The 16,558-nt window shown below is 36.8% G+C and overlaps 1 protein-coding gene across 4 annotated transcripts in view; it reads right to left on the reverse strand.

Annotated features, from left to right (window-relative positions):
• LOC115417725 (G-protein-signaling modulator 2-like) overlaps positions 1 to 16,558 on the reverse strand; it is a 49,525-nt gene that overhangs the window by 29,518 nt on the left and 3,449 nt on the right. For 2 of the 4 annotated variants that reach the window (XR_003935192.1, XM_030131768.1), the window contains exons 1-7: positions 15,047 to 15,126; positions 4,564 to 4,785; positions 3,757 to 3,892; positions 3,282 to 3,421; positions 2,498 to 2,621; positions 1,726 to 1,841; positions 177 to 332 (exon numbers count right to left, since the gene is read on the reverse strand). Coding sequence is in view for 1 of the 4 variants with exons in the window: in XM_030131768.1 (XP_029987628.1) it covers positions 177 to 332; positions 1,726 to 1,841; positions 2,498 to 2,621; positions 3,282 to 3,421; positions 3,757 to 3,892; positions 4,564 to 4,785; positions 15,047 to 15,111 (959 nt within the window). In the remaining 3 variants the exon portion in view is untranslated. Of the gene's footprint in view, positions 1 to 176; positions 333 to 1,725; positions 1,842 to 2,497; positions 2,622 to 3,281; positions 3,422 to 3,756; positions 3,893 to 4,563; positions 4,786 to 10,223; positions 10,675 to 15,046; positions 15,127 to 16,558 lie in introns of those variants that run through there. The other 2 variants (XR_003935193.1, XR_003935194.1) reach the window with 2 other exon arrangements.

Below are 16,558 nucleotides of genomic sequence, written 5' to 3' on the forward strand. Positions count from 1 at the left end.
GCTACGTTGTTGTTCCAACTACTTTTTAGTGTTTTACTAGTTTACTTAAGCTTAGTAGGTGCCAGAAGTGACAACATTTAAGTCATTTGTTCAAGGGCCACACATGCAGAAGCCCATCATACTTCAAAGCCCATTTAGGAAGAAAGTCAACAACAAATGGTATGTAAAGCTGATACCGGTCATTAAGGTCCTGAGCAATGACCAGATGTTTGAGGTGGTAATCAATGGCTCTCTCATAGTCCTGCAGAAGTGTGTAGGTGTTGCCCAGACTGTAACAGGCCTGGGCCTCCACTGCTCTGTCCTTCAAAAGCCTGGCCAGCTGCAGAGTTCTCCTGGGGGCCAATCAGAGAGGGAGGAAGAAGGTCAAAGAATGTCTTGGGTGGGTGGGTGGGTGCACGACAAGGATAGTTATCTATTCTGTTTTTTTTTTTTTGTACCGTCTTTGTTTTACTTTTGTAACAGGAGAAAGGGAAAAATAGTTCACTGATTAACACAAAAACTAACCTCATGGTCGTTGAAAGTTGCTGTTTTACTCAACTCTCATTCACAGCTTTTGTTGGACTAACCTGCCAGAGGAAATAACTGAGCTACATTATTATTTTTATATAATATTACTATTTTCTTTATCTAAATTACTAATGGTTGTATATTTATATTCAGAAATGCCTGTTTGTTTCAGAGCTTTTATATTAAAAAGAAGACAGGAACACAAGTATTTTAAAGTGTGACAAAATGACAAAGTGGAACAGTAACATCAGCACTTTTTCTAAAAGTTTTGACAAGACCATTTATTTATTTGCACATCACAAACAACAATAAGAAAAAAAGAAAATAGCTAATTATGCAAGTAACACCATGGTTTTGAGACCTGAAAACCATCAGATGTAATTTACGATCTACTTTATGTCACAACATGTTAGGTAAAACTTTGGTGATGCTCTCAATGTGAATAAAGAATAGTGGATGATGATAGCAACTTTTTCTTTTTTTTTACAGATTTCTTATTTTGGTCTGCATAACTAATGCCTTTACAGCCGTTTTTTGCAGGATGCTGTAGTTTGATGTTTGAAATTCCTCAGGATTCACTGAAGCACTACATACAATAAATTTTAAGACCCATCTTTGACACATTTTAAGGCTTAAAATTCAGATAATCAGATTTTAGACTTCCTAATTCTTTATGGACCAGTGCAACTCTTGATTTTAACTGACCACTTTTCTCTACATTTCGTGATTTATCACCATTTATATATAATTTCATGCGTCTTATCATGCATTTCACATTTTTCAGTGAAAATCATGTATTTTTATATATTTAATTTACTGATCACGTAGATGTTCATAAAGGCTCAGAGAAAATTCAAAGGTTATGTTATCAAAAACAGTGAAAACTGAAGAAAAACTGACTTTTTCAGCAAAATATATCATTAACTGAACATAAAAACAAGCATCTCCAACCTGTCATTTGTCAAACTACATGAGTTGTACTGGTGAATCAACATTACACAAGATAATGGTGTTTCCACATTTTCTATGGAGTCTCTGAACAGTCAAATGGGTCATATTAGATGACCATTAAACCTCTATTATTTACGTGTATTGATAGGATTAGCAGATCAACACTTATTAAACATTTTAAATGAGTAAATGCTCTTAGCTGTTGGGGGTTGTTTAGCTCTTTGGGGGTTAAAGACACACAGATTCTTCAGTCTCAGGTCTACTCACTTGTAATGACCAGCTGCCACCTCAAATTGGTTGAGGAATATGTGAGCATTGCCAAGGTTGCAATGGGCCCTCCTCTCAGCGGACTTATCCCCAAACTCTTTAGCGATGAGAAGTCGCTGCCAGAGAGGACAGAAAACAGTAGGGTGCACATTAGCGCCATTAAGAGTAGGATTAACAGCAGATATCGAGGAAATCAAAGGTAATAAACAGATAAATAACTCCACCAAAATTAACCATTAGTGAATAGCTACAACAGGCCATTAGCATAAAAGGGTGCAGGCCATTGAAGACATGTTTTCAGCTCTCACTCTTTGACAATTACCTTTTCTTTTTTTTTTTTTTTAAACTTGTCTTGTCCAGCATCACAACAGCAGAATGGTAGTCTGGCTGCCTTTTTGTGCTGAACAAATTTGCTTTGGCAAGGGAAACTTCATAAAGTATATGAGCCCCCCCTTGATATTCTATTGTCTTTATTTTGAGTTTTGTTGAACCACATTTTGATGCCGGACCTTACATGAAGGAACAGGGGGAAGGAGAAGGAAGGGGGAAGAGAGAAGGTGAGAGAAAAAGGAAGAAGGTGGCAAAGACCCTCACAAGAACATAACAATACTAACAATAACAACCATGGTGATAATTATAATGGTTGCAATAACTAGATCCAGAACTGAGTAAACTAGGCAGAAAAAAAATTACAATAAAATAAAATAAATAAGACCTATTAAATTCAGGCCATTGAAGACATGTTTTCAGCTCTCACTCTTTTGACAATTACCTTTTCATGTGCACCCACTGCTGTTTGAAAGTCACCCAGCAGATAGTAAGTGTTTCCCAGGTTTCCGTAGGTTCGACCCTGGGCTGCTCGGTCACCCATCTCTTTAACCAGGCACAGGTTTGCCCTTTAATTAAGAAAAAAACAGCAATGCTCATATAAGAATTTGAAAAATAGGTAAATCAATAAAAAAAGATTATGTTTGCACCCCATTATGAGAATACACTCCAAGACTTTTCCTTTTGTCTTATAAGAAATGAAGTGGCTGACATTATATATATTGATTAAGTTTTCCAGTACAAATATACTGATAAAAGCTAGCAACACAGTTTTCAGAGATGTGGCTCAGATGTCACTACATGTACAAACTCGGGAATTTCAATCTTCCCCAAATCTGCTTCTGAAATTCAAGACTTGTATCATATTTTGCCAACTCTAAATGGTGCACAAGGAAACTGTGCCGATAAGGCATAAAGTTCCTGGAAATTCCATATTAAGTCAAAGCTATTTTAATGAACTTTAAATCCAAAGGTAAAGAATGAACTCCCACACCATGCACAGGTCTAATACAGGTACAGCGTATGCACAAAGCGTATGTACAATTACTATTATGACATGTATGGAAAAGTAAAAACCTCTACACAGCGCAGTTCATTTATACAGGGTGACCCAAAAAAACGGGAATTTTTGAAGTGCGTATTGGCAGACATGAGTTCCCGTTTTTTTGTGTCACCCTGTATAATTCAACACTGTAAGGACAAAAAAACAGGTAAACAGTGCAGCTCACTCATAGTACTGTGCAGCTTTCCGTAGGGCTATCCTGGCCTCCTCTGGGAAGTCTCCTGGCTCGGCTCCACTCCAGCAGATGCTCTTACCCTTGGCATGGTAAACGTTCCCGAAATTATACAGCGCTCGAGCCTGCCCAACCTACGGCACGCACACCAGACGGAAACCAGAGTGACCAGTGTTGTAATTAAGTACTTAAAATACACTGACACCAGACTTTCTTGTTTGCATGCGGGCTGGCAAACTATTCTAGATGTTGGTACACTGACGCTAGGAAGTAACTGTGCATACTAAAACTGTTCTGTGGGCGTAGAGCATGTTATGTGGTAAGACAGAAAACAAATATGGATCCATTTATTCGAATCAAAGCAAACAAGTCTGAAAATAAACTTCTTACTTTCTCAGATGAAAAATTAATGTTTCACCTACACAAATGGAAACACAGTTTTTAGTGTTCTTTCAGTTCTATGACTCACCTTGTCATACATGGCTCTGGTGATTTCCAGATGTCTTTGGCAACAGACCACTGCCTCATCATACCGTCCTAAAAGCTTTAATGTGTTCCCCAGATTTCCACTGGCTTTGGCCTCACCGAGTTCATCTCCAATTGTCCTGCACAATACAAAGGAAAAAAAATACAATGCAATTATAGTGAAATATTAGATTATTACTGGATGTAACTGTTAAAAAAAAAACAAAAACAAAACACAAGGCAAGTTATTTTGTGCAAACCACAACAGAAAATGGAACCTAACCTAGTGATTTATTCACAAATGGAGGAATAGTGATTAAAACTGAATATTTTATCCATCAACTAGAAAAGCACTCGGAGAGCGCAGACCTCCACCAAGGCAGATCAGTCCCCCCCAGTCAGCACCAAAATGTAATCATCTGTTCCTTGTGCCAGTATAAACATTTCCTGAAAATTTAATTAAAATCCTTCCATAACTTTTTGAGTTATCTTGCTAAATGACAGTCAAACAAACCAAAAATCCCTCCCCCATCATCACAAAAATTTTGTCATTTGTTCCTTGTGCCAGTATCAACATTTCCTGAAAATTTCATCAATACGCCCCCCCCCCCCCAATCACCACAAAAATTTAGTCATTTGTTCCTTGTGCCAGTGTCAACATTTCCTGAAAATTTCATCAAAATCCATCCACAACTTTTTGAGTTTTCTTGCTAACAGACAAACAAACAAACAAACGGACAAACCAACCAGATGAAAACATAACCTCTTTGGCAGAGGTAAAAATAGTTCCAGGTGTTGCTCATCTCTTTACCTGGTGAGTGTGAGGTCATGCCGGTGGTACTCCAGGGCTTTGTTATATTCCTGTAGGTGAAAGTAGGCATTGCCTAGCTGACTGTAGATGGCACTGAGGATCTGAAGGTCCTCTGTTCCGACCTGGATGGCCGACTCAAAGAAGGAAACGCCAGCCCGATAGTCACCCGCCTTACAGAGTCGCTCACCTTCCAGAGCCAGGTCCAGACACGATGACTCCATCCTGCCGAGAAATGGAGTCTATGTTAACTCAAAGTGAAAGTTTCTGATTCCAAAATCCACCAAGTTTTGAAAATGATCATAATAAAAATCTTGCTTCCAAAGTTTTATTGCTGTTGAAGTTTTTACATTGAACTGTGTGAAGATTAGTTACAAAACACAGTACTGTCCAAAAGTCCTGGGTCAAGATTGGGTCTTGGTAGTCAGGGTTCCTACATATGTGAAATTTCAAAATTCCATACTTTTTCCAGACCCTGATTTCCAGATGTCTTGGTAAAAAAATTCCAACCAGCCAACCAGTCTTTATATTTGGGATTTATGAGCAAGTTGCCAGAGAATTTACATCTACCAATTATGAGTTCTGCCAACGATCATACAAGGCATGTTGAATAGCTCGATCACGAACAGTGTGTGGGCATCACCTGTCCGTCAAAGCAGCAGTGAAACCTGATGACACCTGGGCGGGCCTTAAAATTGGTTGCAGGAGGATAAGAGCAGAAGGCTGGGCATTCAGCTTGTCAATCTGCCCAAATGTTTTCTGGGACATGTAGCCTACTGTATGTGCTCTCACATAAACATTTTAGCTGCACTAGCAAGCGCCTTAAAAAACAGATCAACTCATTTTGTTTTTTTAGATATTCATAATTTCATGTTTTAGAAAATAAAGCAGTGGTAATAGTCTTGGAAACATGAACATTTTTCCATACATTTATTTCCATTTTCCATACTTTTCCAGGCCTGTAAATTTATAAAATCAATTTCCATACCTTTCCATACTTGCGTAGGAACCCTGGGTAGTTTAGTTAGTGACTGTATAAATGCATTTCTCAGTTTCTGTATTACAGTCAAATCTAGATATATGGGAAGTATGTACAGCAGTAAAAACAAAATTTTCAGGGAAAAAAAACAGCTTCTATAATCAAAAGTGATAGTATTTACTGACATCTCTTTGCACTTAACATGTCTTTAACCCTTTTGATTCAGACAACATGAATTTAATTGCATTAATTTTCTCATGTTTAATACCAGGTTTCTTTTAACACGTCAGTTGTTTCTAATTGTTTGTGCTGCTTCCTATCATGGGGTCAGAAGTCACACTAAATACTGACTTTAACCTTTACAACACATTTACTTCAGTTTTTGTTTCTTTTAAGGCTGCGCACATAATTCATGTAATTTTTCTTCAATCTGAAGAAAAGAATGACAAATAAATACAGTTGTGGAAAAAATTGTTAGACCACCCTTGTTTTCTTCAATTTCTTGTTCATTTTAATGCCTGGTACAACTATAGGTACATTTGTTTGGACAAATATAATGATAACAACAAAAATAGCTCATAAGACTTTAATTTCAGAGCTGATTTCTAGCCATTTTCTGTGGTTTTCTTGATAACCAAAATCCCTTCAGTTCTTACATCAATAGCTATGACACTGTACTGCCAAAAACAGTGCTTTTAGGCATTCCATGTTTTCTTTTCTGTCTGTTTTAGTCACATGATACACACAGGAGTTGGTACTTGATTGCATAACTATTGTTTTTGATGACTTTTGATGGTTTAATAATTTTTTCCGCAACTGTATGTTCATTTCAACAAAGCTAAATGTGGCTTTTTGTACAGTATTGTAGCTTTAAATATTCAGACAACTTTAGAGAAAGAATTACCATAAATGCCTACATTGTCTCAGAACAAAACAAGAGGAAGGATCTGAGAGTTCAGTTAACGTCTTTGACCAGAACCAAAACCGCTCATATTCCCGACATTGTCAGATTTTGCTGAACTCCCGTTGACCTCGTGTCTCAGGCACAGTTCTGTCTGAAACGACCTCCATTGTCGCTCTCTGAAAGCTTTCTTTGAAAACAAAAGAGATGGGTGGATCTTCTAAATGACATCATTTGTGACTGTCTGAACTGTAGCATCCAGTGTTCACTTCTATAATGTCAGATTCAGATACTTGCTATATTTACGGAGAGAGCTCAAAATGGTTCCCTCTATCTACAAAGAGAAAAACCCAAACTGCTATAGCTGATATTTAATCATTCAAGTTTGATATAACAAATGAAGTCACATTAAGTTTAGAATTTTAGTCAGAAATTCACCTTTAACTTCCTCCCACTCCTTTTCAAATATGCGAATGAAGTTATTATATTTAGTTTTCATGTTTTCTTGAAATCTGTTTTATTTCTAGGCACTAAAGTGGAATTATTTTGTTTGTTTTGTTGCATATTCGAAATAAACTGAACCTGTTAGGCTGTCCTCATTAACAGGCAAAACCATTAAAAAAAAAAAAAAAAAAGTATATATATATATATATATATATATATATATATATATATATATATATATATATAAATACACTGAATTTAAGAGTGTAAAAATAGAGAAAGAAGCACAAAATCCTCTCATTTATGAAGCAGAAACGAGCAAATATTAGGCATCGTGCTTCATGAATTCCATACAAGTTGACATTAAGCTTGGTAAATTAAGCTTCTCTGGCTCAAACAAATTCATGAGTTGCCTGCTTTTTTTTTTCCAGCACTAGTGTCAAACTTAAGAACTGTCCAAATGTTGTCATATGAAATGGCAACACATGACACAAGGCTGTCATGTGAGCAAATTTATCTGAAAGCGAAACACCATAAAAAATATCCAAATTACATGGAGCTAATCTCAAGTATTAAGATGTGGATTTTCACTTTCACTACGAGCTGGTACAAATTTAAAAAAACGCACAGTCACGCAAAGAGAAGTGCGAGCAGAAATCCACATCCAAATATAGGGCACAGCATTTCCTGCCATGAGCACTGAGGCCTAAAAACTCCAAAATTACTCAGGAATGAAAATATGCAGCTTACATTTAACCATGAACACAAAGTAAACTCAGATGTGTCTGCGGTGAAGGCGAACATCTCATGCCCTCCACACCCTGCCAATAAAATGAGACTGTTCTCTTCAATATCCAGTAACAAAGAAAAAAAACCCCACATTAAATCCATTACATCATTGGACTGTAAAACAAATCCAATCATGCACGGGTTGAGTGCACTGAATCCATATTTACTGGGTTTAGAGAAGGTATAACCAGCATTGAATCAAAGGTTTAAAGGGGTCATATTTTGCTAAACCCACTTTTATTAGTCTTTGGTACATTTATTTGTGTATTTGGACCCTAATAGTTCATAAAGTTTGAATTTGAATCCTCCTGGTGCTGCACAGCTATCTTTATATATTCACTCCAGCAAAAAGCAAATGGATTTCTACAACCTGTTTCCATTCCTTCTTAATTTGTTAGGTCTATAACTAGTTACATCACAACATTTGCACAAATAAGGTCAAGACTTCTGATGAACATTTCTCCAAGTACGACATAATTGTTTGTCAGCAGCAGCGGTTGTAGTAAAAACTGAAAATATGTCCAAACTTTGAGCCGATTACCTAAAATGTTCAGTTGTTGGTTGTATTAACGAACACAAGTGGCTGAATGGGATAGAGCAGCACAGTCAACAACCTGGAGGGGGTGGGGTCATGTGCATTTAAAGGGCCAGCGCTCAAAACAATCTGTCTCGTGCCATTACTCAGAAATAGGGTTGAAGATGGATCTGTGGAGTTTGATAAATGAAGAATTCAGACCCAAGCATAGCATTTACAATGTATGTAGACCACAGGGAAATGTAAAATGAATAATTCAATTTAAAAAAGCAAAATATCACTCCTCTAAAGTAAACTCCACTTCTCTATATGTGCATGCTGAATTCTTATTTCTTATCCAAATAAATAAAAAAAGCAATTTTGTTTTTAATTTAAATCAACCCTATCCTTTTAGCACAGACTACACAGAAAAAAAATAAGCATTTGCCAGCATGCATTTTAACTGAAACATTTACTTTACTGGTTTATGATAGAAAAATCAATGCCTCTTTGAGATCAGCAGTATCGGGAGACTATTTTTGCCAGCATCAGCCGCTGATTATTCTCTGAAGCAAGTAAACAAACAATGAATGCAGATCCATGTCCAGTGCAGCCAGTCTAGTCAGATTGTCTGATGGGAATGATGTTTTATGTTTACAATGGACTGCAAACAGGACAGATCAGACCTAGTAAATAAACAGAGAATGCAAACGGAACGATGTTAAATAAATAAGTTGCAACTAACGTGTTTTGTATTCATCTCTATTGTGAGCTCCTTAAGTTTAGCAGTTTTATGTCTTTTATTGTCATTGTTAAAGTGCTGTATTTTATCAGATGTGAATAAAAACATGATGTCTGCATTATACATCAGTCACGGGCCACCCTGTTCTCTACATAATCGGCCGATTGAAAAACCCATTCGCAGACGGCCACATGTGCGCTGACCTCCAAGCGACCCGCACAAGGGGCTTTTTAACCCTATTTTAGGCCTCAAGCACTGACAGTGCTTCCTCCGAGTCTGTCTGCTGCCTTTAACAAGCTCAGCTACTGCTTCAGGAAACTGATGAGAGTTGAGGTTTATCTGTTCAAAGGAATAAGATCAGAAAAACTCTACACAGTGTTCCGGTAATACAGTGTTTTCAACCTTGGGGTCGCCTAGACTTCAAATGGGGTAGCCTGAAATTTATAGTAATTGATAAAAATAAAATTAAAAAAAATAACTTACTGACAAATAAATATATGGTGAGTTGAGAGAGACAACCCCAATACATAAAAGATATGACAAACTCTGAAGCTGAAACTGAAGCACTGTTGTACTGTTTATCTGTCAAATGTTCATTGTGGTTGGTTTCAGATGCTGCAGCTCTTTCATAATTCATAGTTTGAGTTATTGTTTGTTCAGTATTAATTGTCAGCCTTGTAAATATAAGCTGGACTGACTGCACATATTCTGACCAAGGAAAATAAAATTCTCACTTTGTGCAGTAATCGACACCTGGCTTTTCTGCCTCCATCCATAATAACGTACATTATATAGACTAAATGTCCAAAATTAATGTTTATTTGCAACATAATATAGCAAATTATTACATGATCAAATGTCTCTGTTTTAAATGTGCGGGGTCACCAAAAATTTGTGATGTTAAAATAGGGTCATGAGCCAAAAAAGGTTGGGAACCACTGCGGTAGTACCAAAGATAAAGCCTGCATTATTGTGTGTGGTTTTTTGGGGTAGCCTTATTTAATCACAATTCTGATACATATTAGGTCTTATGTGGATAAATAACAGCTCAAGTCAGATTATAACCTTTACTTAACCAGGAAAAAAAAACTCTTTGAGATTAAAAATCTCTTTTTCAAGAGTGTCCTGGCCAAGACAGATAAGTGTTCAAGCTAAATCTTCTACAACTGCTACTCTTCAAGGAAATAGATATTTTATTTCTCTGTTCAGTTAAGGAAGAGTGCTGTTATCTGATGCAATGATTTATTTTCATTCCGTTCAATGAGAAGTAACACAACAATGGCCTCTCACATACCTGTTGCCTCTCCCCATTCTGATGCACTCCAGGCAGCTTGATAAGACGGACATTTCAAGCTTCTCGATCACTTTCTGGAGCAAACCCAGCTCTATCAGCACAACACCCTCTACCTTCTTTTCCTTCATGAGCATACACATAACGCAGCCACAGCCCTAGCGTCCCGATCAGAAGAAAACACAGCTTCCTTTCCATCTGCTGCTATCTCAACATGCTGCCCTAACCTGTGGTAGCAGCTAAACAAAAGGCTTAATCCACTCTGTGTTCACCGTGTCCTGAAGGGTCAGGCACAGGACTGGAGACCTTTGTTTAGGTGAACAGAGATTAACACCATGTCGTTACCAAGCAGAGACAGTGGAAGACGACAGGGAAGGCGTGAGCTTGGCTGTCATGTTCAGCTGATAGCCGCATTTCTGTCACTTAGCCATTGGTAACCTGCATCTTTAAGCCACCTGATGGTGTGTCACTTCCAATTAGGCCAGACCTCAGTGGTAATTATAGCTACTTTAAGTGGCTCCTGTGAACTCTAAAAGCCATTTGCTCAACACTCCATGAAATACGCATTCAGCTGCATAAAGCTTGGATGAGCAAGTAGATTATTACTGAACCTTGAAAAATATAATTTATATGCGTGATAATATATGAATATGTGCTAATGAGACAGGTCATTCTTAGAGTTAGATAATTACTGATCATTTCTTTGAGCAAATTACATACTGACAGCATAATGATCTAATACAAAAGGACAACCCGAGATAATTTACATCAAAAAGCTTCTACAAACGTATCCATAGCCTATCCAGGGAAATCCACTTGTCTGAATTATCTATAAGTCTGTACTGGTACAATGTGCCCTCTAGGGGAATAAACCATACTGTGGCTCACTGCAGGTCATGTGACGTTAAAGCTGCTCCCTCGGTTGACCAAATCCTGCTCAATAACTATATAATCAATGCAATGTTAAGCATTGTGCTTTCTCTAGTTACACCTCAAGGCACAGCAGCAACAGTGTTTGTCTGGTGCAGTTTGTCAGTGTTTGAGGGTGAAAAACAAATTTTTCACACACACACACACACACACTCTATCCCAGAGATCTTGTCTGGTAACAGTTGGTACTTTAGACTTTACACACCGGTACCTGGTTTAACCCCGAGGCTCGACCGTTAACTGCCACTAAAGTGTAGAGAATGGAATTCACTGAAGGGAAAGTGTGCCGATGGAACACCGACTTGACAAGGCTTGTATGCAATGCCTAACATTACAATAGGATGAAGCAATCTGGACCACAAAATGACAACATACACTAACCTGCAATTAGAGGTGTGAATCTCCAATGGACTCACTATTCAACTGTGATTCAACCCGTCAATGAGTCGCAATAAGGCTGAATGAGATGACAAAACTATTAATCAGAGTACACCTAATTTTATATAACAGCAGCCTAACAGTTTATCTCACAATATAGTAACTGTGGTGTAGATATAGCCTAATTATGACATTAAAAGAACTATAACTCGATACATTTCATTATTTTTTCTTGTTTTATTTTTAACGTCCATGCAAACAAGTCCTGTTCGGATGCTAATTCGTGCTAATTTGCTCCCATAACACAAAAAATACTGCCATAAAGAAAGACATTTTAGACTAAATAATGCAAGAAATAGAGCATAATATCTAATGAATTACATTCTCTATTGTCAAGCTATACAGAATGTATCAGAAAAAAGTAGACCGTCAGAGAAAAACAACATAAAACCAAAATCTGAAGACATTTTGAAAATCTGGTAATATGTGTTTATTGACCATGTAATTCTCCCTTGATTGACACCAGTGTCCTGGGTCAGCTTTCATGCTTCAGTGAACAACGCTAATTTGAATGGAGCAAAATAAAAGTCTTTTGCACATGGAAGTGTAAGGGTTAATATGACAAGTTCCATTAGTCTTTTACTTGCATACATAAACAGGAAAAAAATAATTAGATATTAACCCCTACCATCAATACAAAGATTTCACACATCGGTGAAAAACTGAAATATAATAGCAAAATTTGCTCAGTGAGTCAAGATTTGGGTTTTACACTACAGGAGTTTAATTGAAGGCACACACTTCTTAGTCGGAGTCCTTAGTCGAAGGATTCCAGCACGTTTAGTCTTCCACATGGACCCCGTTCCTCGCCACACAAATTTATGCCCTCCTCAACATATCTGCGACGGCACGCCTCATCATGTCCCTGTCCTACCTCAGGAGTTCCACTTCAGCTGTGATGATACAATGAATTATGTATGGGAGAAGTCAGGGGAAGGTTAACATCTGGTCAAAAAAAATTAAATTACAATAATCTACACCAAACTTCTATTTTTGGGCAGGTAATTACTTATATTTTCAGGAAAATGTACTTTAAAATGAGAAGAAAATTAGTGAAAAAAAATGTGTTTTATGAGTGGAAATGTTTGGAAAGTGAGAAAGTTTTCTGCAGTCATTCTGGGTTCATTTTATAAATTCACATAAATAAACAAAATTTATTCCAAATACATTGATATTTGACCATTATATTATGTATGTCGAATTCTAAACACACTGTTTAAAATTAAGAAATGCATATATCCATGCAAAATACATTTGAATATAACGTTATCTGTATGTTGTAAAAATTGTAATAAAAATGTATATGATATTGATAATTGAAATTTTAAAAAATGTTTAATTTGATATTTACTTTTGTTGTCCATCCATGACACTGCCATTGGTCAAAACTCTTTCTATTTAGGTATAATAAAATATTTTTTCCTCTAACTAATTACAGTCTACTCTCGTTAAACCGCCCGCCGTTATACCGCCATTTCCGCTTATCGCCATCCGCCAGCCCAGTTCCATGCACAAACAACACATATACCATTGATTTCCCGACCGTTATACCGCCAGCGTCGCGGCACGTCCGAGGTGCGCCGCCGTGGCACCTCCGAGGTGCGGCTCCCAGTGTTGTCTTTTCCGTGGAAACCGGGTCGAAATGGCTCTTTGAGTGTTAAAGGTTGCCGATCCCTGCCTTACAACATAACAGAATCAAGATTTATTTAGAAACGCAATTAGAACGGGTTAACGGAGGCAGCATAGACATCATATAGTAAAGACATGCACATTATGGACGCAACCCGTTGTAACGCCATTTTCGCTATACCGCTAATTTGGCCGTGAACGGAAGTTGGCGGTATAACGAGAGTAGACTGTATTAGGTTGTACTATGGAGGTTTTAAGGTATACACTGAATAAATTTTAGGATGAAAACTTTACAGGAACTTCACTTTTGAGAACTTTGTAATTCTTGCAAAAAATAGATGTTCATTTTTTGTCCATCCGTGACGCAGTAGTTTTTGATATTTTTCATTTAAAAATATTTGAAACTAAATTTTGCCCTTTGAGTATGTTTCAGATGGCATTTAGACCTTTCTACTTATGTGTAATATTTGTCTTAAACTTGTCTGGTTCAAAAGTTATAAATCAAAAAGTAGTGGGCTGTCCATCTGTGACACCCTTGACCTTGCCTATATGGTGACTGAAATGTTTACAATGTCAAATGGTCAGCTCAAAACCAGCTTAAAGAATCCTCACTAACAGCATTAACGCCTTGCATTTGGCATGATAGACTCAAACCTATCCTTAATGTCAAATCTTTGTATCAATGGTAGGGGGTTAACATGTAATTATTTTTTTCCTGTTTCATGTTTGCAAGTAAAAGACCAATGGAGCTTGTCATCCATGGTGACAGATCTCATATTAACCCTTGCACTTCTATGCACAAAAGACTTTTATTTTGCACAATTCAAATTAGCGTTGTTCACTGAAGCATGAAAACTGACCCAGGACACTGGTGTCAATCAAGGAACAATTACATAGTCTACAAACACATATGACCAGATTTTCAAAATGTCTTCGCATTTTGATTTTATGTTATTTTTTCTTAGAGTCTACTGTTTTCTGATACACCCTGTATATACTGTCATACTCCACAGCCCTAATTTTCATGCACAAGGATTCTCAATGCATCACAATGTATCAGATCCTCAATTTTCTACTTTACTGCACATGTAACTTTAATGTACACAGTCAAGTCTACACTATATATATATATATATATATATATATATAAAAAAGACCACATCATTTCTATACCAGTATTTTTACGCCTCCCCTGAATGCATAAATATGACAAGAACAAAACAGAAATCCTCTTATAGTGCATCAGATGTAGAGGTGTGAATATACGATGCATCTTTAACACCTCCACCTGCAATCAAGTTCAACTTAATCTCACAAATGTTTTGGTTGTGATATAAAATATTTACGCTGTGGCTGGTTCAGGCCTCCTGTAGCCTACTCAGCATCACTCATCAGGTAGCCAGTGAAGTGTCACGTTACATCCACTGAAGAGCTTACACTCAGAACACTGTTACTTATCATCACACCTACATGGTCACACAACCCAAATACCCCTGTTTTCATCTGTTCGGAATGAAAGAAAAAAAAAAATACTAAGCAGCTTTTACTGGACATGCTAAGTTTCCCTTTTTACTTAGAAAACAAGAGCAGCACAAATATAATATTAAAACAAATTTAATTCATAAAGTGTAACAATAGGTCGATATTTAATCATCAGCTTGATCTTAAAAAATCAAGCACTCTTGCCATTAGATGCTTGAAAATCTGACATTTTAAGAATCAAAACAAAGCATTTATGATATAATTTCTTTTCCCTTTATATCATTTCATACAGAATATCATCATGCCTCTGATATACAGTTCCTATACATTGATCACATGGATCCTACCTGCGGCGAACATGGACTAAATGCTCCCAGTCTCGTACACACTGCAGAAAAACCTTCCCGTACATGACCGAACAGTCAGACCAGCGAACGAATAGAAAGAACCGCTGTCTACTTCTGCACTGGATGGAAAATGAGCATTTTACAAGACTGCAATGACTAGAATCCTCCACGCTGACATCCTTGAGAGTCATCACGAAACACTGAATACTGTGCCATGCCTGGATTCCACTCGACAATGAAGGAATTCAGCCGTCATGCTATCTGTGTCCCACCTCTTATCTTGAAACCGGAGAAGGCTTAGCGAGCGTAAACACTCATGGAAACTCCCTATCATGTGTTCGCAGCCACAAAATCTAATTCATTAGCAAAAGTAAACAATCAGTTCACTTCTTGGGTGATGCAAGAGAGAATCTATTTTAATCTATGATGCTTTGCAATTTAATCATTTTCAGCAGCTAAAGGGGTAGTTGTAAATCTTGAAGGGATGTCACTTCTCATCGTCATATGAGAAAACACAGCATCGATAGTAACAGCGTCTCTATTTAAATCTCAAAAATGCAATACAAAAGTAACATTTTTTTAAAGCTTCATGTTTTATGATCTCTTCCGTCTAACATCTTCAACAACATCTCAGAATACATCACCAACGGCAGAAGCTACAACGTATGAGTTATTTTAAAGCTTTACAAAGACAACACCCTTCACAAATGATTCCTCTCATACAGTCTCATCACAGAAAAAAAACATTACTATTCATGTCAAGGAAAGACATTATAGTTTCCATTTCTAAAATGTGGCTAATTGATCAAACCAGGACTAGAGGTCGACCGATAGGGGTTTATCTAAGGCTGATGCTGATTTTTAAAAATTTGGTCAGCCGATGGACGATTTTTGAGGCCGATATTTAAGGCAGTTGTTTTTTTTCTCTTTTTTTTTCTTTTTCTTCTTTTTTTTTTAAGCATATTGAACATAAAAGACAATTGAAACTCTCAAGACAATTAAGATTTTTATACTATAAATGAAATTGTTAATACACGTACACATAGCACTCTTTTAACATTTATTGAACTTCAAGTACTGCCCACACAGGTGCCTGATCAAATATCTTATAAAACTTTTACTACCGATCAAATATCGGCTTTAAAAAAAAATTAAGGCCAATGGCTGATATTGGAAAAAAAAAAAAAAATCAATATATCAGTCCGATATATCAGCCGGCCAATGTATCGGTCTACCTCTAACCAGGACATTACATATTGAAAATAGGCTATATGTCTTAAAGGGACTACATGTAGTATTTCTACTTTCAAAAATAAAAAAAAAAAAACCTAAAGTTTTGGTATGTGTTTAGAATAAAGAGCGGTGAAGTTCTGCCAAAAATATATAGTTATAAACATTATGTAATTAATCAGTTCTCTGGCTTTATAAAAATTTGGATAATTTAAGCCAAAATGTAAAATGGTAGGACATACTATCTATAAGTAGGGGTGTTAGAAAATATTGGTTCTGCAC

The sequence above is a fragment of the Sphaeramia orbicularis genome, chromosome 4 (assembly GCF_902148855.1).
Source record: "Sphaeramia orbicularis chromosome 4, fSphaOr1.1, whole genome shotgun sequence".
NCBI classification, from domain to species: domain Eukaryota; kingdom Metazoa; phylum Chordata; class Actinopteri; order Kurtiformes; family Apogonidae; genus Sphaeramia; species Sphaeramia orbicularis.